General features: G+C 37.7%; 1 protein-coding gene and 1 long non-coding RNA gene across 7 annotated transcripts in view; both read right to left on the bottom strand.

Moving 5' to 3' along the window:
- Window positions 1-7,115: 7,115 nt before the first annotated feature.
- Window positions 7,116-12,304, bottom strand: LOC148125779 (uncharacterized). The gene is made up of 2 exons (XR_015743436.1): window positions 12,224-12,304; window positions 7,116-8,019 (listed from the first exon to the last, which is right to left on the bottom strand). It is a non-coding gene; the product is annotated as an uncharacterized LOC148125779 (long non-coding RNA).
- Window positions 12,305-20,458: 8,154 nt separating this feature from the next.
- The window catches only part of PCGF5 (polycomb group ring finger 5), a 41,037-nt gene continuing 35,768 nt past the window's right edge, over window positions 20,459-25,727 (bottom strand). For all 6 annotated transcript variants that reach the window (XM_026710614.2, XM_026710613.2, XM_026710612.2 and 3 more), the window contains exons 9-10: window positions 24,293-24,352; window positions 20,459-21,869 (exon numbers count right to left, since the gene is read on the bottom strand). In XM_026710614.2, the coding sequence (XP_026566399.1) occupies window positions 21,822-21,869; window positions 24,293-24,352 (108 nt within the window). In that variant the 3' untranslated portion in view covers window positions 20,459-21,821. The remainder of the gene's footprint in view (window positions 21,870-24,292; window positions 24,353-25,727) is intronic.

Genomic DNA, 25,727 nt, shown 5'->3' with positions numbered 1-25,727 from the left:
TGCTGCCCTTTAATTATTCTGCCACCAAGGCTCCAACGGCAGGCAGCTTGCTTCAGTCTTCCCTGAAGACTGAATCGGTCAGCTCCTACTTGCCTACCCCATCTCTACCCATTGGCTAAAGGTACAAGAACTACAATTGGCCATTCAAATAAGAGCTCTGAATTGGGAAGACTGGTTCCAGTCGAACTGTAGAATCATGGGAGTGGAAATGCCAGAATGATTGGTCATCCTTAATCATTTGCCTGGTTGAATAGTCTCAATTCTCTCCCAGTATGGTAGTTCTGGAGATTGCGAACCCCAAAATAGAACCATTTCATTCGTTGGGATTGATGTGTGGCACTTTGTGAGATACTTGCCTTTAGAGAGGAAACAAATAAGCACATCAGTAAATAATGTATCATAAACATGTGGGACAAACCCATTTCTTATTAGGGAAATGTTGTTGGTAAGAATGAGAGGAGGGCAGGAGGATCATTGGCTGCAAAGATGGTTTTCAATCTTAACTCTTTCTCTGCATAAACCTTGAAGGCCATTGTAATCATATACAGGTGACACAAAGCTCCCTTACATACATGGAGGATTCCTTAACCAAGGATCAGTTTTGACATCCTCCCATCTCTCCCAGGTTCTTAATGTTGTCTTCAGCAGCTGAAAACATTAGTTTATGGCTCAGCTGCAGCTTCAGAGTGAGTGCAGCACAGATAGCCGTGGTGTTTTGTAACTGTCCCCCATTCTTTCCAGTTGTCAGCATGGAAAGGATTCCAGGAATGATCTTTATTGGTTTAGAAGGTAGATCAATAGAATCTAAAGGGTTTTTCTCTTCTCTGTTTTATGCCAAATAACATCAAGACATGTTGAGTTTGAGTTTCTTCCTCATGCTTTTCTAGGACTAATATTTCCCAAAAGGTCGTCCTTATTCATTCTTTCCCATTCTCAAGGTCAGATCCTTCACATCAATGGATCTGAGCAGTGGCAATGCCATTGCTTCCCATAATCGCTGTCCATGGTGCCATTTTTGCATTTCTGGATATTCATGGGGCACGATGAGTGATATTGTGTATGGTTTAGAGCAGAATACATTATTTGAAATTTTTTTTATTGGTTACAACTTTGAACTGGAGCAATTATTAATTCTCTATTAATTCTCTACTGAACCAAAAAGTGGCTGAGATAGCATAGCTAAAGAAAAGTCTGTTTTTGGTCTAAATGTCTATGGAGATTCTCCGTCATCCAGATCATAGTTGTCCCAAAGGTGTTTTTTTCTAGAGACAACTGGACTTTCTGGTTTTTCTTTGAAGACATTTCGCTTCTCATCCAGGAAGCTCTCGGATGAGGAGCAAAACATCTTCAAAGAAAAACCAGAAAGTCCAGTTGCCTGTTGAAAAAACACCTTTGAGTCTGTTTTGGTCTGTTTTTCAGAGAGGAAGTATGTGGCCAAGGGGAGAAAAAGGAAGCTGGGAAATCAGAGAGGATGACAAGGAAGGACTTCTGACTTCATTTTCTCTTCCCACTGCACTTACTTGATATGATTGCTTCTAGGTGCTAAACTGCTGATCTGGCAATAATTTTGATAATGGCAAGATCAAATTTGCTGGCCACATATGTCTAGGTGCATGTAGCTTCATTAGTAAAATCAACAGATAAGAATTTTGCCTGTGTCAAAGCATCTTGTTAATGTTTGTATCTTTCCACTTTGTCTCTTTAAAACATTGAGCAAATCCCAGCATGTTTCTCTCCCATCCACCCAAAGTACCCAAACTTGAGCTTATAGAGTGTTGGCCAGGAAGAGACTCTTGTACAAATGCATTGCTGGAAGAGGCAGCTCCTAATAGCAAGAATGTGATTTATAAGATGTTTAGCAATAGTGCAAAATTCAAAGTTTACATTGTCAGAAAGCAGAAGGAATTTGGGTTGGGATTTCTTTTACCTTTTTAAAAAAATATCCCAAAACATCATTTTTGTCCCTAGAAGGATAAACCATAGCGCTATGAAAAGATTTGAAAACTGTTAGTGCAAAACAAACTATTAGAGGTGCTGGAACAGATTCTTGTACATGTACAGCGATGCATAGAAGGATCTTCTGGCTCATAGGCCTGAAACAAAAGGAAATTGAACCAATATGAAATTGGGGCTGTGTTGTATAAGTCTAGAGATCACAACAGACTGGATACTTCTAGATGACGAACTCTCAACCAGCCGATTCTACTGTAAAATCCATCCAAGATTGACCTGGGCCGTTTTGACTATTTGCAGCTCTGTTCTTTTTCTTTTCTTACTTCCTGCCATGCATAGTCCAAATGAAATGATCTGGGGTGAAACTGACCTAGTTAACTAACAATAGACCCAACTGTCTGTCCAAGCTGTTTCCAGTTTCAATTTTTCATGGCTGGTCAGTTTCAAGGGAGAGCAAACAGCTTTGAAACAGAAGTTTTCCATTCATGGAAACAATGAGGATATACTGAGGTTTAGAACAAGTCTAACATTGTTTAAGAGGGCTCATCGTGTTTCAAAACATGAACAGCATCTTCATCTAGTAACCCTCTTTGTTAAGGGATGAAATTACTGCTACAAAGTTACACCAAGTATTGTATTTACTGATAGCTTAAGAACCAGCAAGGGCCTCTCTCCCTGACTTTAAGATAGCTGTTCTTGAACAAAGGAGCTACCGAAGCAGATTTAATGATGAAACAGTTGAATTACAGTAGATCAGAGGTGTCAAACTCGCAGCCCATGGGCCGGATGTGTCATGCACTGGCCATTCCCACTCCCGGTTTAGCGAAGGGGAAAAAAGTCATGATATGTCATGTGATGACGAGTTTGACACCCCTGCAGTCAGAGGTGGTATTCAGCAGGTTCTGACTAGTTTTGGAGAACCGGTAGCGGAAAGTTTGAGTAGTTCGGAGAACCTGTGAATCCCACCTCTGACTGGCCCTGCCCCCCTCTATTCTCTGCCTCCCAAGTCCCAGCTGATCGGCTGGGTCTTCTTTTGTTGCCCTGCACAGGAGAATGGAGCTGGAAAGCAAGCTAGTGGGGTGGGGAGCAGTGGTAGGATTCAAATCTTTTACTACCGGTTCTGTAGGCATGGCTTGGTGGGCATGGCGGGGGAGGATACTGTAAAATCTCCAGGGGTGGTATTTGCTGGTTCTCTGAGCTACTCAAAATTCCTGCTACCGGTTCTCCAGAACTGGTCAGAACCTGTTGAATACCACCCCTGGTGGGGAAGGAATGGGAGTAGGGAGGGAATGGAGATCCTTCCCCTGCCACACCCACCAAGCCACCCCATGCCCACAAACCACACCCACAGAATCGGTAGTAAAATATTTGAATCTCACCACTGTCTGCAGTAGTTGAATAGGTTAATTTTTGTTTGTTGTGGTTTGAATAGGAACAAAGTTTACAAAATCACACTATGGCCTTAATCTTCCGATCTATAGCACTGAGGCCAGTTCATTTTTAAGAACTGGTCCTCATGATGATTCATTCGTATGATTCATCTTCACTCGTGAAGATAACAGGAAGTTGGATTTATTCTTCTGCTGCTGAAATAGAATTTTCTTCTTTCATTAGGCAAGATTTAGATCAGGATAACAATCTACCTCAAGATTTAGATCGGGATAACAATCTACCTCAAGATTTTAATTGGGATAACAATCTTCCTCAAGATTTAGATCGGGATAACAATCTACCTCAAGATTTTAATTGGGATAACAATCTTCCTCAAGATTTAGATCGGGATAACAATCTACCTCAATGTCTGGAATACTCTACCTGACTCTGTAGTTTCTTCCCCAAACCCCAAAAACTTTAACCTTAGACTGTCTACTATTGACCTCACCCCCTTTCTAAGAAGGGGTGAGCTTTGCAGAGCTGGAGTGGACATGGCTGGTGTGTGATGCATCTGGCCCATGGGCCACCAGTTTGACACCGCTGTGGTAGGTGTATAAAGTGATAGTATGTACAGGTGAAACTCGAAAAATTAGAATATCGTGCAAAAGTTCATTTATTTTAGTAATGCAACTTAAAATGTGAAACTAATATATGGGATAGACTCATTACATGCAAAGCAAGATAGTTCAAGCCATGATGTGTCATAATTGAGATGATTATGGCTTACAGCTCATGAAAACCCCAAATCCACAATCTCAGAAAATTAGAATATTGTGAAAAGATTCAATATTCTAAGCTCAAAGTGTCCCACTTTAATCAGCTAATTAAGCCATAACACCTGCAAAGGGTTCCTGAGCCTTTAAATGGTCTCTCAGTCTGGTTCAGTAGGAATCACAATCATGGGAAAGACTGCTGACCTGACAGTTGTGCAGAAAACCATCATTGATACCCTCCATAAGGAGGGAAAGCCTCAAACAGTAATTGCAAAAGAAATTGGATGCTTCCAAAGTGCTGTATCAAAGCACATTAATAGAAAGTTATGTGGAAGGGAAAAGTGTGGAAGAAAAAGGTGCACAAGCAGCAGGGATGACCGCAGCCTGGAGAGGATTGTCAGGAAAAGGCCATTCAAAAGTGTTGGGGACTTTCACAAGGAGTGGACTGAGGCTGGAGTCAGTCAGGCATCAAGAGCCACCACACACAGATGGATCCTGGACATGGACTTCAAATGTTGTATTCCTCTTGTCAAGCTGCTCCTGAACAACAAACAACATCAGAAGCATCTTACCTGGGCCAAAGAAAAACAGAACTGGTCTGTTGCTCAGTGGTCCAAGGTCCTCTTTTCTGATGAGAGCAACTTTTGCATCTCATTTGGAAACCAAGGACCCAGAGTCTGAAGGAAGAATGGAGAGGCACACATTGCAAGATGCTTGAAGTCCAGTGTGAAGTTTCCACAGTCTGTGTTGATTTGGGGAGCCATGTCATCTGCTGGTGTTGGTCCACTGTGCTTCATTAAGTCCAGGGTCAACGCAGCCGTCTACCAGGAGATTTTGGAGCACTTCATGCTTCCTTCCGCAGACGAGCTTTATGGGAATGCTGACTTCATTTTCCACAGGACTTGGCACCTGCCCACACTGCCAAAAGCACCAAAACCTGGTTCAATGACTGTGGGATTACTGTGCTTGATTGGCCAGCAAACTCGCCTGACCTGAACCCCATAGAGAATCTATAGGGCATTGCCAAGAGAAAGGTGAGAGACATGAGACCGAACAATGCAGAAGAGCTGAAGGCCGCTATAGAAGCATCCTGGTCTTCCATAACACCTCAGCAGTGCCACAGGCTGATAGCTTCCATGCCACACCGCATTGAGGCAGTAATTGCTGCAAAAGGGGCCCAAGCCAAGTACTGAGTACATCTGCATGCTTATACTTTTCAGAGGTCCGATATTGTTCTATGGACAATCCTTGTTTTATTGATGTAATATTCTAATTTTCTGAGATTGTGGATTTGGGGTTTTCATGAGCTATAAGCCATAATCATCTCAATTATAACAAATCATGGCTTGGACTATCTTGCTTTGCATTGTAATGAGTGTATCTCATATATTAGTTTCACCTTTTAAGTTGCATTACTGAAATAAATGAACTTTTGCACGACATTCTAATTTTTTGAATTTCACCTGTATGTTTAAATGCTCAGATTCAGGAAAACATTGCATATAATTCATGGTAGCAGAGTGTGATATTTTGTTATTATTTATTAATTAAATTTATTGGCCGCCCATCTTACCACAAGGTAACTCTGGGCAGCTTACAATTATTAAAAAGATAAAACTGTATAAAAACTACAAAACTAGGGATGATCCTACTGCAGGTCACAAGAGAAAAGCCAAAAAGCGCAGTTTAGATATCGAATAAAGATGGAACCTTGTTGTATAATCTGATGCTAGAGCTTGTCAGTTTTGCATGCAAAAAGCATGAAAATGTTACATGAAAAACCAATAAACAAATGGAAAGTTATTGGTATCAATAAAAAGAAAAATGTATAGTGGTTGGTGTGGCACCATTCACATTGCGATATCACATTTTGCAGAAAAGTTATGGAATATCATTGTAATTTCGAATTATTTGGATGCAATTTTGATCTGAAGCTGCCTCTTGGAAACGGAAGCCAATTAATCCTCAGAACTTAATTTTATTACTGACCCAATTCTGGTAAAATTAAGTTTCTTTCATTTCTGAGGCTTTCTCCTAGTAGACCAGTGTAATCCCATGCTTCCTTGATTTGGTTTCTAACTTCAGGTTTAAAAAACAACAATAACCCTTCAGCCATTTCCACATAGGGAAGAGGAATGAAGAACTAATCAGCAATTGAATGTTGAAGAAGGCTGAAGAATAAATTTAGCCAGATGCAGACAGATTGTGCATCAGAGCGATGCAAAAATCCCTCACTGTCACTGTGGAGCCACTGTTCCACGACATGAAACATTTCTGGTAAACAATGAGCTATATCCATTTAATGCTATTATTCTTAGGTGTAAATCTTCCAGCTTCACAAAGCAGTTTAAAAAAAGAGGGGAGATGTGAGGCTCCCAATCTGGTTGGAAACTGGAAAACCAGAGCTGGATAAGTCTGTTTTATCCTAATAAGCCTAATATCAGTTACATAGTCTGAATAACTTCTGTATGAAGTAATGTGGATCAAGAACTGCATTAGCACAATAGGGGAACAGGATCAGCTTTCCATTTGCAATTAATCATGAAAATCTTTGGAGAATTACTCAAACCTGAATCCTTGGCAATCCTTTCCTTGAGAAGTTTCTCCCATAACAAAGAATTTGAATAAGGAACCTACCAGCTAAAGTAGGGGTGTGAAACTCAAGGCCCGTGGTGGGGTGCTGAGAACTGGCCTGCAGTGACTCTGCTAGTTAAAAGGAGCTGGGGGGGGGGGTCCGTGTGTGCTGGCAGAGGGCTGCAGAAGGCCATCCAGGCTGAAAACGGGGTTTGGGGGGCCTGCCTGTCCCCACCTGGACTCCATTTTCACTAGCAGGAGGCCGTCCACACCAAAACTGTAGCTAATTCAGAATCTAGATCTTTTCAATAGCTAGTGTACATCAGTATAAAGAAAAGTAATATTGAGTTAGACAAGCATTACATTTTTATCAAACGAATGCTGTTTATTAGGTTTTGCATTCAACATTTCAGCCACACAATAGTTTTTTTAAAAAAAAATAAAATATATTCATTATACCGGTAGAAGAATATCCTTTCAATAAAGCCTTTGTAATTTGAATAATAGGTTTGTCCTTGACCATTCATTTTACAAGGGTTGATATTAAAACACTCCAGATTTGAATAGGTGAGATTAACTATGTCAACTGTTAAGGCTGTTTCTCAGTAGATTTTGAATGAATTTTTCATTACATAATATTTTACGTAATCATACGTTTTCTGAGATTTGAGTCCAATATTTGTGTCTTGTCTTTAAGATTTCTCAAGGTTTCATAGAGAGGATGTATAGCTTTTCATCCTACACAGGTATTATTTAATAGTAATCATCCTCTCACCTTGTTAAAACTCCCTCCTTCCCTCATCCCTTCCTTCCTGGAATGCTGGAGATTATAACAAAGCAACATGTAGACATCCATAACCTCAAACCTAGAATAGAAATCTGTGTGCAAATGACCATTATATTTAAACCAGGCAGATGTCCATTGTTACTGGTCTCCAGGATTTTGGATAGAAAAACAAATCGTACCGTTCATCCATCTTTTGAAATGCTGTTGGAGGTGAGACCTGCTCCAACCTCTTGGTCTTCTCAAACCTGGGTCTTCTGATTGGCTTGGAGCCCTGATGTTCTACATTGGAGGTGGCTGGCAGACTAAGATAGAAGGTGCCATTTCTGTACTACTTGGGTTCCTAGTTTTATCCCTGTTAAGTCTTATGTTTTTGTTTTATATTCTTGCTTTCATGGTCTTATAACCCACCAGAATTCACTTTGATAGTGGGATGGGTGGCATATAAATTTAATAAAGAAATATTAGAAAATCATTATCTTAGATGGTGGCATTTGGGGGATATGAAGTTGAAGAAGCTTCATCACAACAAAGTCATCACAGTAGCTTTCTGATTGATATCTGGAGTTAAAATGGAAGACAAAAAAATAATGTTTTTTAAAAATTATTCTTTAGGATAGCCTTTCCCAAGGTGGAACTTTTCCAGTGTAGTGTATTAAATTTTAAATAAGAAGTTTAAGAATTTTAAATAAGAAAATGCACTGATGTGGAATGGTTCAAATGAATGATCAATGGCTGATTTTGGCCAGTCACTCTGGGTCCCTGTACTTTACAGAGTTGTTGTTGGGATAGAGGTGAAAAGATACCTTTGCACAAGCTGCTTTGAGCTTTTGGAGAAAAGTGTGTGTGTGTGTGGGGGGTATATAAAATAATAACTCCATATCTTATGGGATTGCTGGCTGGAACTTATGGGAATTGGTTTCAAACAACAGCAGGACCTGGGTTTGTGGAAATCTACTCTAGGATATCTGTTTGACTGATCCCAATATCATGCAGATTCATTAATTCCAAATAGGTTATTTGCATTACAAATGTTGTTTCTGTTTTAATAATTTAATGTCATAACACAGACGTTTTAAAGCATTTTCATGATGCGTTTGGATGTTTTATCTTGTTATATCAAACCTAGCCCACCTGCCCCCCAAAATCACAAAAAAGCATTTAAATAACAACCAGTCATTTCATTTCACTGTTATTTCAAATTATACAGCAAATTTATCCTCTCAAAGTGGCTAAAACTGGGGGAACTGATAGCAGCAACAAAATCAATGCTTTATTTCTTATAATCACATCTTGTAACAGACCAGTTTATTAAATGCGGGCAAATGTCATGTATCAGGGGGATGAAACTAGGACAATTATGGAGTTGCACTCTTTAGGATTAACAGAATATTAGGGCTCAGGTGTGGATCAGAGCCCTTTTGACTTTTTGCTGACAAAATTTGCTTAAAGGGACTGTGAAATGTTCAGATTTGATCCCAGGTGTTTTGAGATACACGGACACACATGAAGTATCTATGTGCAATTCTGTAAGTGGCTGTTCTAAAGAATTGCAGCTGAGTGCTAGATTTTGTGCCCCATCTGCTCCGAAGCAAATTTTGCAATCAAATCAGAAACATTATATATATAGTATAATGTAGAATAAAAAAGGACCATAGTAATGTGTGTTGATTATCAATACAGATTTCAAATGGCTTTTCAATAATTAATCACTTGCATCATTTAGTAGATAACTGCAAACAATTTTGCATTGTTTTCCTATCTCTGCCAAACGGTTCTGACACCCATCCCCCCACAGGGAGCAATGATGGACATTACTTCATGTATCAGCAGCAGAACAGAGGCCTTCAGATTTACAGCTCCCGTAATGTGCATATGCCTCTCCATATGTTCTCCACTATTCTGTGATTATGGGTGTTGGACTGAAGTGTGGAGACTGACAAGTGGAACTTCAGCAATTTTTTTCCTCTATAAATCTGCTATTCTATAATATACTGCTGCTCTTTGGAATTTATGTGTGAAATACCTCAACAATGCTTCCTTAAAGCAGCTGAGGTACGATGGGCTTCTGCTTTTTAAAATTTAGAACTTCAGTTCAGGCATTGGTTCATAGTTATTTTTATTTGCCTTTTCAATGTTCTCAAAAGAAATATTAGCCAGGTTTATGGTTTCCAAGAAGCTGTGTTTTAATCATGGCTTCCTTAGCTAGTCATAGTTCGTAAGTAATCATAAGACATAACCATGGTTCAGAAACCACAATGGTAGAATTCATGATTTAGCTAAACCAGGAATTATTTTAACCATGGCTTGAAAAATAAATTACAATAATTTGGTTCTCACATCCCAAGCCGAATCCAAATGAATTGCTTTATGGATTAGTATGACATACAGCTCCTGCCATGGAATGAGTGGGACTTTTCTGAAGGAAATAATTCCATGCGCTTTCCTGGAAACCATCCTATTTAATAAAAAGCCGCATTTCTTCATATACTGGTTAATTTAGAAGAAGCAACAAGCAACACTACCTCTACTTGCTGGAAGACCTGGCAACCTGAGAACACAGAAGCTAAGCATCGATTTGTTAATTCCTGTTGGAATTTGGAGAATAGAGGTCCAACCTTGGCAACTTTAAAACTTGTGGGCTTCAGCTCTCAGAATCCCCTAGACAGCAGGGGCCTCAGCAAGTATCGGACAACGGGAGTTATAGTCCAAAAATATCAGGGTATCTGACTATAGGTCCCAGAGCAATTGATAGGACTGTAAACCTTGTATTCCAAATTGAAGATCCAAGATTTATTTCTTGCATATTCAGTTAAGAGATGATAGCAGTTGATGAGAAAGCTCCCAAAAGATGTAATTGTTTTTACTATTTCCCCAAATATTCTCTTTTTAAAAAGCACAAACTTTTTATGCAGTCTTTTATTTATTTTCTCTTTTCTGTTATGAATAAATGGTAATATTGGTCTGAGCAGTAGCTGTATACTTTCTGTTCTGGCACGGAATGTTCCTTTTTATGGAAAAAAAATATGATTTCATAATTTCACTTTGACTTATACATGTGCTGGCATGCTGTGTTATGAATGCCTCATTGTAATGGCAAGCTTTCAGTGATGTCATTTGGAAAGGATCCTTCTGCACTCATAATTCATAAAAAGGTTGGTACCAGTCCCATTAAAATAACAGAGGAAATAGCCTAATATACAAAAATGTTTGTCCTCAGCTTTTCAGATTTATACAAGAGGGCTCTTATTCTCTCAATTAAAACATGTAATAACAATGTGTAAAGTTAGAGCTGTGGGGGGAAGAATGACCAGTAAGCTTTAAAAGAAACTACATACCCAGTGACCCATTGCATCATTATTTTAAGAGATATTTCCTTACCTAAACAGAGAAGCAGAATGACCACAGGCAAAAAATATCAGTGGAAGCAGGAGTAACTTCTGAGGTCCTTTTAGCTTCCCTATTGAGTATCCTCATGAGAAGCTGGTAGTGAATGTTAGAATCCTTCCTTCCTTTCTCCTCCTCAGTAGCAGCATAGCAGTGCTGAACCAGCAAAAAAATTGTCCAAATCTCATTTCCCTGGGAGTAATGGATCCTGGTCAGGGGTGGGATTCAATTTTTTTAACAACTGATTCTGTGGGTGTGGCTTAGTTGGTGGGCATGGCTTGCTAGTCATGTAACTGGGTGGGTGTGGCCAACTCGTTACTCACATCAAGGGGCGCTTCTCGCCTGGTCTCTCATGACAGTGGGGATTCTGCAACGGTCGTAAGTGTGAAAAATGGTCATGTCACTTTTTTCAGTGCCATTGTAACTTTGAATGGTCACCAGTTTAGACCAAAACTCAAAAAGGGTATGTAAACTCACGTTTGAATGTCAATTTTCTAGCTAGCCAAGAAGCCTTGCTGAATGTCACTCATCTTGGTTTCTTGTCATTAAAAGCTTCTTTCTGGCAGCTCTGCTTCATTATTCAATTATTTCTTCAAAGTGCTAACTCCAACGGGAGTATTTCCTCCCAACAGCAGTGTAAAAAGCTTAAAACAACCCTTCCCCTTTAAGAAAGTACCAGCAAAGGGAAAAAACCTCCTTCTGAGACAGTAAGTCTAGGCATACTGCCAAGAATGTAAGAAGCGTGGAAAAAGACAAAAGGAGATTTCTTCCAACAACCGGTTCTCCGAAATGCTTAGAAAGTTCACAACCAGTTCTAGTGAATAGGTGAGAACCTGTAGAATCCCACCCCGATCCTTGTATTTTGTAAGTTAGTCCATTTGAACTATCTCTGTTGATAGGGTTTTGCCCTATGATACAGTAGTTTGCCTAATTGAAGCTTACAAAGCACCAAATGAACAAGAGTTTTAGAAATATATAGATATGTGGGAGAACTACTTATGATTCTCATATGTTTTGTCCAATGCTGAATTATCACTAACTGGAAGCTAAGTAGAAACAGGCAAGCCCTGTTTCACATGGAAAAGAAGGGCCCTCTATATTTTCCAGACTTAACAATTGGGTGGCTTATCTAAGCAAGGTGGCAATACATTTATTTTTTCTTGAATTAATGTTAGGACAAATAAAAGGAAATATGAACCTGTTGTGGAACACAGAATTATTGTACAAATTAGACTTGTAGACACACACACATATATGCATAGCTTTATTAATAAATGCACAGGGTTCATACCAAGAAGTTTTCCAGAACATAGATTTCCAATCTTTGGCACTCAAACCATATTTAAATGAATGTGGAATTCTTCAGATCTACCCTTACCTTTCAAACTGTTATAACTTGGCAGCATTCTTCCCTCATTCCTCCTGGAATGGCTGGTTGTAAAAATGTTGGTGAATTTCCCTAGATAGGATAGTTAATGACATGCAGTAAACTTGAGGTGATATGGCTGTGAACATGCTGGAATGTAAATCTTCAATCAAAAGCTTTTCCACATGGCAGGTGTGCCCCTATTGTGGGTAAATATGCACTCAAAATCCTCCTCCAGTAGTCCCTTCATGCTGACAGGAGGGTAGGCCTACATCCTAAGCAAAATGGACGGACAAGGTGAAAACTTGTGTGCAAATGGATACATCATAAAATGGGAAATTCCAAATCCTGAATCTTGTGCATATCTATACGTGCATGTAAATTTCAGGTACTGTACAAGCCCTGCTTTCAGAATAAACTAAAACAGTGAAGCTGAGCTTGAGAATCAAAAGACAGATGTTGTCAGAAGCTATCCCCACAGGAAACAGAACAACACCATGGGCTGCAAAAGCCCTGCAGTGATTTCTTCAAGGTCCACCCTCAAAAATATTAAAGAACAAACTTTCCTTCTGTAGAGATTACATCAAGACAGAACCAAAAAATGAGTGAAACCTCAATAAATTGGCCAGTAGATGGAGCATTTTGCCTAAAAGGGCTTGGTTTCTTCATGATACATTATTTGGTAGATGTTACAGCCAAGACCAATCAACCGGGCAAATCAAGAATGTTTATGAAAATGCAGGAAAGAAAACTGATTCCACTGACTTTGTGACATGATTTGGAAAACCGTTAATGCTCATTAAGAAAATGCTGGAGAGCCAGTGTGGTGTTAAGACTGAAAGAGCAAACTTCTACTCCAGCCTCGATCACAGAAGATCCTTGGGTAGATTTTATGTCACTCACACTCTCCCAACCCATCATATCTCGCAGGGTTATTGTTGGAAAAAACAGGAAGGTACCCTGTGCTCTATTTTGGGCTCCTGAATGAAGGACATAAATCAGATAACAATAATCTGTGAATCAGAGCCAATACATGTTTGAATGTTCTTCATATAAGCATGTACTTACTGTACACTGCTACAGTGAATTGCAGTATTCTATATTTTAGGCTTAAAAGCTTCCTGGAAATGTCCATAAAATCACCAGATGTTGAGCTTAATTAACAGTAGCTTCCCTTTTTCATGAACTCTTCACTAAGTTCAGTGGTTATGAACTATATCCACTTCTGTTAGCTTAATTGGTTGTCTCATATGTTCACGTTTACAAATACATCTCTTTGCATCGCTAAATCAAAGTGTGTTTTGTCTAATGGCTCATTTCCCAATTCTTCAACATCTTCTGTTTCTCCTTTCTGTTTTTAGATTTAAGCCTCAACATCTGCATTTCTAAAATAACAGAATTCCATATCTGTACCAAAAAATTACTTACTAAGTTATTCAATGCATCACATAAAATAGACTAGGAGACTCATCAAACAATCACACATAACTCCTTGGCTTGGTGGTAGTCCTTGCATTTGTATTCTCTTGTTTGCAATGTTTCTAACCCTCAGTCGGAACATAGCCTCCAGGGCTCTGTAGTAGGAAGTTCTGAAAAGCCCATGTGGTCTTTTGCATTTAGACCTAGATATTCAACTTCAGAAAAAATAAGAATGGGCAAAGATTAAATGAAATCGAACTGAATTATAATCAGTGTTGCATGAAAAATTACAATTCTGATACTGAAGTCTTTTTGAGTTTCTACGGTTCATATGAAGATCTCTTAGTATACCTGTTCCCAACATATATATTCCTTTAAAGCCATTACAAATGAGTATTTTTTCACATGATTTAAATAATTTTTACAGCACAAAATATACAGAAAATAAAAGGGCCAGAAAAACGTTTGTCATAGGTTGCAGGTTAGGTGTCAATGCATATATTCTTTCAAAAAGTAGCACTCTGATGCTAAATAGCAAATTATGTTTACAATTTGCCTGATTTAATTTTTATAAATTTTATCCAATGAGCTAGAAGCATGTTGCCCCATATAAGATATAAGGGGTGGGGTTTCTATAGCTTATGCTATAGATATTCTTGATATTAGCAATCAGTGCAGTCTGAAGAACAGAAGGTTTACAATCAGTATATAATGAATATAATATAATTGGCAAGAACTTGACAGGTAGACAAAAATGCCAAATTCAGTCTGAATATCTGGCTGACTATGCAATCAACCATAATAGCAGACTTATGAATGAATGTATGGGCAATGGATCGACCATGCTGAGTATCTTTTTTAAAAATTCTGCTCTATCATGTCATATCAAATATCTTTATTGCAATATCTGACCAGCTTTTACAATAAAAGAGTACAGTAAAAAGAGAAATAGTTTAATACAGCAATTAGTTACGAGGGAAGGGGGGAAAGAGGGCAATAAACAGCACAACTAATTAAAATTTTTGCAAAGTGTCTGGGAATAAGGGGTCCCATGCAATCTTCTCTCCAGTAGAGCTGAAGGCATGGAATTGGGCTCTAGAAAAGGCCACCTATATTTGCTTAGTGTTCAGTTGTAAAAGTACCCCACAATAGAGGGCTTGTGATAGAATTCGGGGCACTGGTGATAACATTTTGGTGATCAATCTCCTTAATTTTCTCTTTTTGCCATGCCTGTTCTAAGTCCTTCTTCTGGACCTTCACTTCTAGTGTTTTTCATTTCAAAATCTGACAGCCCTTTTAGAGTCTGCACAACTGAAAATATCCTTTGCTGCGATTATTCTGGATTGCAGCTCTCGTAATGAACTTGTTATGTCACAATGACAAAAATAGAAATTATAAGACACCACCAAGCTAATATAGAAGATGAACACACGGCACCAATATATATTCTGCCTTCAGGTGAATTTAATGAGAAACTCTTGTGGCATGCTCAAGACATATTTGGGTTAAGTCCATATATAAAATGCATCTAGCTCAGCTGTAACTATTTAGACAGAAACAGAATGAATTTGTCATTAATAACAAAGCAATACCATTTCTAGGTAATTGCCTAAGCAGCAACATTTTTCCCCAAAACAAAACATAGGTTGATTGAATATTTACAAGTGCATTTCTTTTATAAAAATACATATATTTTAACAAGTAGGAGACACCAAGTCATTAATAATGACCCTTTTTCACCTCAATTTGAATATTCAAAATCTAACCTTTAGAACCACAAAAAGGTTTCTTAAGGTATTACTAATCTTGACCAAAAAAAACCCCTCTGTAAAATATTTCCAACTTTAAAAAAAAAGAGATAGCAATGGAATATTGTGCATTAAGATGTAAATATTGGAAGTTTTTATAGTGATAATCAAAGAAGTACAAAGATAATTATTACATGTGTCATACTTTTTGTCATTTTTTTGGAACTTATAAAGACAGTCTTAGGTATGTTTTTAACCCCACGAAGTTATGCATATCCTTTTTCCAATTTTATTTTCCAGAAGTTATCTGGATTATTTTTTTTAAAGCATAGCATCATTTCTTCATTTTTAAATGGATGATTGTTAAAAACTAAAAAGGCCTATTGATATTTTATGGTTCTCAAATCTAGCAAAGTATACTTTTTAGATACTTTTAGAAGGAAATATTAAAAGCTGTGTTCTTAAAGGTTTTCCATTAAATTACTTTGGGAAAAAATTAGTACCCAACATTGCATCAGTTTTAAGATAACACATAGTAAAAATTTGCAAAACAAATGCTAATATTTTATCACTTATGCTAAGTAGGTTATCATGAAACCATAATTATTTTAAAAGGCTAATAATTTGCTCAGTTTTGTGCTTTGTAGAGTAAGAACGTATTGGATTTTTGGTTCAGTGGCTAAATAAATTGCAACCAACAGCAATAAAAACAGAAATCTGAAATTTGTACTTCCTGTTTCCTGAGCTGAGGGGGCGGGGTGTTACTCAGAATTACTTTGAAAATGGGTTCTCTGCACCCCCCTCCCCCAAGCTAGAAAACGTCACTGAGAACCAGATTATTAATCAGCCTTCTCCAATCTGGTGTTTTCATGATATTATGGGTCATAATTCCAGTATTTATAACTAGCATGCTTTGGAGCTTAGGAAGATTCTAACAGAGCATTTACTTTCAATTCATATAAATATTTTAATAAAAATATAAGTTATTTCTATAAAGTTAGACCTTAAAAAAAATTAGCAAGATCAATTCTAAGGAAACTCAAATTTCAAACCAACAATTCAGAAAATAAAAATGTGAAAGAAAGAAAAAGAGAAAGAAAGTGAGAAAGACAGAGAGAGTAAGAGAGAACGAGAAAAAAAAGAAGGAAGGAAGGAAGGAAGGAAAGGAAGGAAGGAAAGAAGGAAGGAAGGAAAAATATTTTTGAAGCAAGTAACTTTTGGTAATTTTTTAAAAGAACATTAGACATTTTGCAAATTTTTCTTTTATATTATTACAATCTGCTTATCACACATACAAAATCAGTGGATCCCCCTGCATATTCGATCTACTTTGTTTTAGCAACTCAAAAATAATCAGAATATTTTTCTTCCCGTAAAGCCTTCATAGTACATTCCATGTAAATAATGGCAAGCATCAACTTTCTCTTGGAGAACTGAATATTTTAATACTCTATAGATTTCCATAATTTATTTAAAATAATTGCACCATGTCAGAATTTGAGATGAGCTTCCATTAAAAATGGCAGATCACTTGTAAAGGTAACTGGAAAGTGTATTACAGCTAACTAGCTAGCTAAACTATCATTAACAAAAGAAAAAAAAAGTATTACCTTTGTGTTTGTGCAGACAGATAAAACTGAACCGTAACATTTAAATAAAGCCATTTGCTTCAATATAGCAAACACATTCTCTTTCAAAGTACTGTATATTAAAATGTTTTACAGTAGTACTATCAGTACTATCTAACTCAGTACTATCTCCACATACTGTAGGGAATTATCTATACTTCCAAATACAACTCATTATTTAGCTGAAGATGCCAATTATTTTGAGACTTTTCTACCTAAAAAGATTTAGCCTCTCTCCTGAACTACAGTATTTCGTAGCAGCAGTGTACATTATGAGTCACAGTGACATCTAAACATCACTGGATAAATGATGTGGTCATACAACTTTTATCAATGGCCTCATGGCATTTGATGTTAGTAGGTAAAGTCACCTCATGATTATGTCATCATGCCACACAAGCCACTGACACCCTGTAGACCAGGGGTGTCAAACTCAAGGCCCACGGGCTAGATCTGGCCTGCAGGGTGGTTAGATCTGGCCTGTCGGGCTATCCTGGAAACAGCAAAGGACTGACTTGCAGAACCTCTGCCAGCGAAAATGGAGTTCAGGACAGCCTTCTGAGCTCCATTTTTGCTGGCAGAGACGTTGAGCTGGCTTGCTGCAGGACGTTGAGCTGGCCACGCTCACCTGTTGGGCTCTGAGTTCGCTATGGAGCCCTTCAGCTCCGAACACACCTCGCAGCAAGTCAGCTGGCAGTGGAGAATATTACCTTAGCTTTGCTGACGCCGGATCTGTATTGCTGCTTGTGTGCTAGCTGATGATGTTGAAGGTTGCTGTAGAATGAGTCAGCAGAGCTGTGAGCTGCAGGATGGATTCTGAAGCAACTGCGGGGCTGGGAATGGTTTCTTTCATGTATTGATGTGGTGTATATTGTTAGAGGGGGTTGGGGCACATATAGGTGGTAATTAAGCATTAAGTTAAGACATGGTGAAAGTGGAACCAGGTGGGGATCAGTTAGTGAGGATCAGAATAGGTTAGGGATGTAGACATGTTATAGGGTTAATAGCATTTAGATATAGTAAGTTAGGCGTGGCCAGAACTATAACTGTGTATAGGCCTGGGTGTGGTGGGGTGTGTCTCAATACTCAAGGACTGGCTCAGAGAAGGTTAGCTTTGGGTTTGAGTTGGCCACGCCCACCCAGCCCCCGAGGTCAAACACAATCTAATGTAGCCCTTAATGAAATCGAGTTTGACACCCCTGCTGTAGACCTCCTGCAGTTTCCTCTTGTTCAGAGAAAAGGACGTATTTTGAAATAAGCCTGAGTACACATGCCACATTCACAAGCATCTAAAGTGAATAGGATACTGATGAAAAGGGAACCTACTCCCCAACTAAATTTTGTTTTATTGCTTTCAATGGATAATTTCATTTCCTTTGTGTCGCTTTGTGAAAAATTACTGTAAAGTAAAAGCGTATTAGGGATTTTTGGTTCAGTGGCTAAATAAAAGCCTCTCTTCATGTTTACAAGGAAATGCTCAGATTCTCTATCACTATATTAACATGATGTGAATTTTGACAAAAAGCATCTACAGTGTAGAGGTACAATGCACCTGTATCAGAAATGCAAATTTTTAGGCCACAAGGAGGTTAGATGTGCAAGAAATATTTTAAGGCTTTTACTTTCACAGCTGAGAAGTCATATCTTGGACTTTTATATGCTTTCCCCCCCCAACTCAATTGGAAATTTTTTTACCAATCATGGCTAAATAATATTACAACAATGAAATAATGAAATAAGCTGGTTCTGAAATCTGAAAATTCATTGAATTGTTGTTGAAAGTTTTTCTTTTTACCTCAGAGCACAAACATTTGTTTTCATACGGTCTTTTTGTATAGCAAAAGGCAAAATCCCTGCTAGGTACAGCAGAAAATATTTTGGCAGATTAGGACAAAACGCTTCAGTCCTCTACAGTATAATAAGAAATAGGAGATTGGAAATGTAACACAGATCAGTTGGAATTAACCCATGGAATATTACATTTCTTCTAATGAGACAAGATAAAGCAATAATTACTCATTCTGCAGAGGAAACCTGAAACAGAGATTGTGCACATACTTAATTGTAAAATCAAGAATGCTTTTACAGTTGCATGAATGTTTAATTTTAACAATGCTCTGACTGATAGAGTGCTGACATGAGAAAAAGACTAGATGCTTCCTCTTAGTATTGGGACAGATAAGTCTCACTGCTGATGAGTTAGCTATGTTTGCTCAGCAATAGTGGAAGATCTTTCAATTAATTGCAAAAAATACCAGAAAAAAAGTGATAAAGGCATTATGTAGGACTGATCTATATTGATAAGATGTCCCAGGAGCAGGCAAATTTAGATTCCCGCAAAAACCCTGAAAATTTGAACTATGCGTCCATTTCCTAGGGTTTAGGATAAAGTAGAAAGTAATGCCCTATGTATCTTCTCCATCGGGAGACATACATACTTCTAGGTTCATAGTCATTTGTCCCAGGAATATGGGAATTGCAGCGTTGGGTGTTATTCAGAATTATGGAACAAAACCCACAAATCACACACACACACACACATATATTTACCCCCTTGCTTGAAGGGAATATTCAAAGCCATTCTTAAGACACTGAATGCATTAAGAAATCTGTTGTCATTATATACATATTAAACTGAAGACTGAAAGAGCTTTATGTACAACTTTATGTAATCAGGTCCCCAACTAGATCTGACTTCTTCGGTGTTATGGCATGATTGATTTATTGGATAAATCATAACTGGCTGGGTTAATATGTCATCAAAGCCATCAATCATAGTTTGCAAACCACATGGGTTCACAGCATAAGCTAAGCCAAAACCCAACAAACTTTGTGATGACAAAGCACAATGGGTAAACCCAATCAGAATATACAAAATTCTGACAAAGATTCACAGAATGAGTTCCATGGGCCCAAAGTTTTGTATATTTAAAAGTAGCTTCGAAAGCAATGTATCAGCTGCTTTGAAAATGGAAGGGAACAGCAAAAATATTGTTTTGGTATGCCATAGGGCACATTTAACTATTTAAAAAAGAAAAAAAATCTCCTAGGCAGGAGCTGAAACTGGCATTTGGATCCAACCTATTGCATCTAACAAAAAAAGCATGTACAAATGATACTTTTTCAATGAGCTGAGAACATTTAACAGATGATTTAACATTTATCTGAGAATTCTCTATATTTGTCAGAAAGTACTGGCCCCAGGCATAACAAGCATTGCACAGTATTTTAATCTATGTACAGCTGATTACTCTGGACTAGAGCTTTAGAACCAGGTCTATTAGTGTGGGATTTGACCTGGTGCAAATAGAATGTTTTCCCCCTAGAAATAATGATCTATTTTATATGCTTTTACTTACAAGACCGCTGTATTACAAGGAAGGCATACAGAATTCGAGCTTAGTTTCCAAAACTAGTTTTCTAGAGTGAATTACTTGTCTTATGGTATGTAATTTACTATATAAAGAATGATGTTTATTAAAAATTATACAAATAGTTAAATTTGACTGTTACCTTTGTTTTTAACTGCAAAAAAGTAATGGAAGACGAGGAAAAAACAGTATACAATACATTGTGATTTCTGCAGTAATATCCATAGCACAACATTATTGAACAAGAATTCACATATAATACCTAAGGCAACCATTTAATATTTTTGAACACTACTGTTATGAAAAAAACCAAACACCCTGAACATCCAGTAGTTTTGGTCAGATAGCTTTGTAACCATTCAAATTTACTTGAATTTCACACTTGATAACCCATTTCATAACAACAGTAAGATTCCTGGTAAACCTAGACTGGGCTGTGATGCAATTAACCGGCTCATTTTATAATGTACTGATGCATATTACTGAATATGTTTAAAGAATACCGAAGCAAATGCCATTTCAGTGGATGTAATCCAACACATTTAAGACCACCAATTTCAACCCACAACTTTCTAGTATTATTACCAAATTTCAAAGGGAAAGCAGCAATTAAAAATATAAGCCACACTTTGAGAATAAAGTTTTCACGATAGTTTTTCTTTTTAGTTAAATTACAATAAAATTTAAATATATCTCTTATTTTAAAAACTCTTATTTTACCTGCTGCACATGTAACAATGTGCTATTAGTCCAAATCAAAACTTTAAGTTTTGTGTATTATTGAAGGAGACCATTTGATATTGTACTAGTCAAGTTCAATTCAGTCTAGATGTTTTTAACTCCTTTGATACAAAATCTAACTCTTCAGATACTGCTAAATGATCACTGTATATTAATGAGTGAACTACATCAGATTCTATGAGAATCTGAACGAGTAAAATAACCACGTTTCTGAAACATGTATTATATACAAAATATTTAAAGGTATAGTTTTTAACCTTTCATACAGTACTTTTAAACAACTTTTTCTTCAGTAAAACAGTACATGTGGGGAAAAAACCAATGATACCACAAGAGAAATAGAAGACAGCTATTTTTTCTAATGTAATCGGTGTTATGGAACCATTTAAGTTTTCTATCAGGCAAAGCAAATATTCGAGAGATTCTGACTCTGGACTATACATTTAATGATTTGGCTATAATTTACAGTCTTTGATGCCACAAATATATCATGAATGTTTCAGTTGTAGAATGGCACTTGGTTTACTCTAACAGCAGGGACAAAGTAATTGATCAGCTGAAGAGAAGTCCATATTCGCAGGTTGAAATTCGAGTGGTTTCCCCCCCTCCCCCCCCAATCCAGGCACATCCATTCATTGTGCAATCTGTCGATGGGTAAACAACATAGTGCAGGTTTAATCTCAGTAGAATCTGGCCCTTTGGTTTAACTGAAGTCAATTCTGGGTCGATACTGGAGTACCATGGGATAAGACTAAAACCACAATGAAAACAGAACAGAAACAATAATAGCAGGTAGAACATAAATAAACAAGCAGTGTAATGACTTAACGATTCAACAGCAGTTAGTCAGTAAGTCCTTCCTCATCAATGTTAAGAAGAACAAAATAATACAAGGGTAAGAGCTGTATAAGTTAAACTCTCCTGTCCACCTGGCTCATCAATAAACCAATCAATATTCTCAAAATGAAAAATAAATTGGCCATGTTCTCAACAATCTGAATTCACCAGCACTTTTCTTCCTAAGTACTTCTTCATTATCCTCAGAAGAATTGCTGGACTGGATAAAGAAAGCAATCGCCATCTATAAGGGGCGGGGGGGAGTTGTCCCCAAACCTGTTGTTTTCAGTATTGAAGTGATTCTAATTCTCTCTATGGATACATAGAGTACCATCATTAAATAGGAAGAAACTAGCTATTTTAAAAATTAAACAAAAGAATATACACAAGATAGCTAAGAAGTGGTATCCAGGACTGTAATAATTTACTACTGCTAATAATTGTCCTCACAGTAACAGTATGCTGGGCACTGAGGTTAGTGTTATACTCTGTTCATAAAAAAAACAAGCAATCTTCACTAGTTGTTCTGATTGGGCCTAATCTTCATTTAAGAGTATTCTCTTTAAAATTCCCAAACAGACCATACTTCACCTGTTATACACTGTGATGATGCAAAGATAATGTCAGGAACCATCATGATAACAAACCCCAGTCTCCCATACTTGTACCTCAGCATCAGACACAAGCATGTAAAGTATGTGTGACATTTCTTTGATCTACCTTCCCTTGCAGATGCCTATGACACATCAGAACATCTTCTATGGCAGTGTTTTTCAACCTTGGGCGCTTGAAAATGTGTGGACTTCAACTCTTGCTGGCTGTGGAATTCTGGGAGTTAAAATCCACACATCTTCAAGCAGCCAAGTTTGAAAAACACTGCCATAGAAGATGTTCTGAACGGTGTTTGTTAACCGTGTACTAGGGCCTGATCTTTTTCATCCTAATTATCAAGTATGTGTAACTTGTTGCTAAAGTCCAATTCTGGTCATTTCCAGCCACTGTTCACAATGTTGAGGGATGATGAGAAATGTTCTGTAACAACATTTGCACAGTCATACCTCCCTTATGACAATCCTTAGGGATATAATCTGAAAATACAGGGACATTTCAAAGCAGCGATATGCATTTTCCCCAACGTAACTGTCCGTTTACGTGAATTATGGCTGTACTTCCTGCACCTAAGTGCAAAGAACTCTATTATTTCTTCTACTAGAAAACACTCACGTGACTAGCTCAGATGGCAATGTGTAATAGACCTTGCTCAAACAAATTTATTCTAATGCTGGATATAACACTGCATTTTACAATCTCACCATAAAGAGATCATAATGCTTTTTCAATTTCCCCCATGGAAGGGTGACTTATTATATATACACACCTGGTTATATAAAATAGAGGAGCAAAGTAAAATGGAGCTCTGTAAAGGAGGGGCAGGATAAAATTGAAGCACACTAGGAATGCTTAAGGGTGGAGACCCATTATGACAAAGGTGGCCTTGTGGACTAACTCTCCTTCTTTGAAAGTACAATTATTATACAGAACATAATATTTTGCAGTACAATTCTAATATTTCATAAAAATAACTTTAAAATCCTAAGCTTCCTATCCCTTGAAGCCCCAAACTATGAAACCAAATATTCAACTAAGATAGTGTAACCATAATGGTTACCAATTTTCTATCATATTCATTTCCCAAAATATCTATAGCACTATTCATGAATCCTAATGTCCCATGCTTGTAGACACAAAATAATTTCAGTGATTATTCTATTATTGCATTATGATGTCATGATAATATAAATGGAGTTGCAAAGAATATTGCTAAAGTTAGCAAAGTTTCAAAGAAGGAAATAATTGATAGCATTAAGCCTGATTAGTTTACAAAAAATAAGACCGTCAACTTGCAATTAACCATAATTTTACCTGAGTTAATATTCATGTACATGGTATCCTATCATACCTTACTGTAAGGCTACAATTAATCAACAGCATAGAAAATCTGAACTAAATCATTGTAATATTACAACATACCATACTTATCTTTATTTCAAACTTATTTACAAAATTGTTTTTTATAATTTGGAGCCCATAAAGAGCCTATAGTATGCTACACAAGATATAAATAAATAAATATAGCTTGCCCCATGCAATTTTTTAAAAAAAAATCTAGGTAAACATTCGGACAAAAACCCAAGGCTTCAATCTTTATAATTAAATTTAGTCTAAAGAACTTAGTCCAGCAGAAAATGAAAGACATATTCAGCTCCCACCTAAACTGAATTTGAAAGGATATTGTCTTAATGACTACAATGTGTACAGTCGGGGAGTGCCTCTTACCTGATAAAAAGAGCCATCCTGTGAGCAGACTTGTGATGAGGAGCAGTTCTGACACCGAAACTGCGAAGGAGATGATTTTCTGATCAGATAAGAGGCATCCACAACTGAACATTGATCATCAGTCAATTTAAAAATAGTTGCATATTCAAGAATGTAATTTTCTAACCAGTAAGACATGAACTATGCGGCTGCCAGAATTTTTTTAAAGAATCTATTTTTAATGACCCTGTAATTCCTTACTTTGGGGTGGACTCGGGGCAACTGAATGGAGCTTAGTGTATACTGGCCAGATGCCCTTCTTGTTGCCATATATATCCACCTCCATCTCTTCAGTGTGTAGCTTTCTTGTTCTCCCAATTCTGGCTACAAAAAAAACCCATGGATCCTCTAAAACAGTGGTTGCCAACCAATGGGCCGGGGACCACTGGTGGCCCACTAGAAAATTTTGCTGGTCCGTAGAGAAATGTCACCCCCAAATCACCCCCCAAAACAATTAATCCAGGCTGTGCTGCCCACATGGCCCATGGGAACACAAGGCTTGCATCACTTGCATTGCAAACAACATGAGGTAGTGAGGGGAGGGGGAAAAGGGCGGAGGGGGGAACTTGCCCCACTCGACCTACGTGCCTTGCCTGGCCACCGGGCTGCTTCTTTCTTCTGCTTTTGACTGCATGCAAGGAAAGCAGCAAAAGTCCTTCTTTCTCTCCCCCAAACTCCGCCAGAAATGAGTCTTTGGGACCCTGCAAGCATACTGCTCCAAGAGGCTGTACTGGTGCAACAAATCTCACAAAGACTCATTTCTGGCAGAGTTTGGGCAAGAGAAAGAAAGACTTCTCTGCTTCTGCTGCTTCCCTCGCATGAAGCCAAAAGTCTCTCTCTCTCTCTCTCTCTCTCTCTCTCTCTCTCTCTCTCTCTCTCTCTCTCTCTCCCCTCCCCTGAGAACAGAGGTGGAGACAGTATCCTGTGATCCCAAATAATGATCGAAGGAAAACAGGTAGGAAAACGGGGTGGGGAATTTTCTTGAAGACTTTTTTGGGGATTTTCCCAGGGTCTCTGATCTGTGGGATTTAAAATTATGAGTTTGGTGGTCCCTGAGGTCCAAAAGGCTGGCAACCCCTGCTCTAAATAAAATTATCTTCTAGATATAATTGGAGGTGGATGGCTGGGTGGATATTGGAAATTTTCCCCCTCATTTGAATTAAAGTATCCCTGACTTATAAGAATGACTTAAGGCAGCAAAGTATTAAAGTATTAGATTTAAGGCAGCAAAGTATTTTATTAAAGCTTAATAAAAATAAGAATAGCAGTGAGGCAAAGGGAGACAGAAAGAGGTTAACAATAAGATTTGCAAAAAAAAATCTGAATCTTTATATTGCCAGGAATTTTGTAGGAAAAACTATGTAAACAAATTTAATTAACATTAACATTAATTACA

This window comes from Pseudonaja textilis, chromosome 4 (assembly GCF_049901715.1).
Source record: "Pseudonaja textilis isolate UNSWEBS1 chromosome 4, rPseTex1.2, whole genome shotgun sequence".
NCBI lineage: Eukaryota > Metazoa > Chordata > Lepidosauria > Squamata > Elapidae > Pseudonaja > Pseudonaja textilis.
This window is presented reverse-complemented; position numbering and strand designations above follow the sequence as displayed.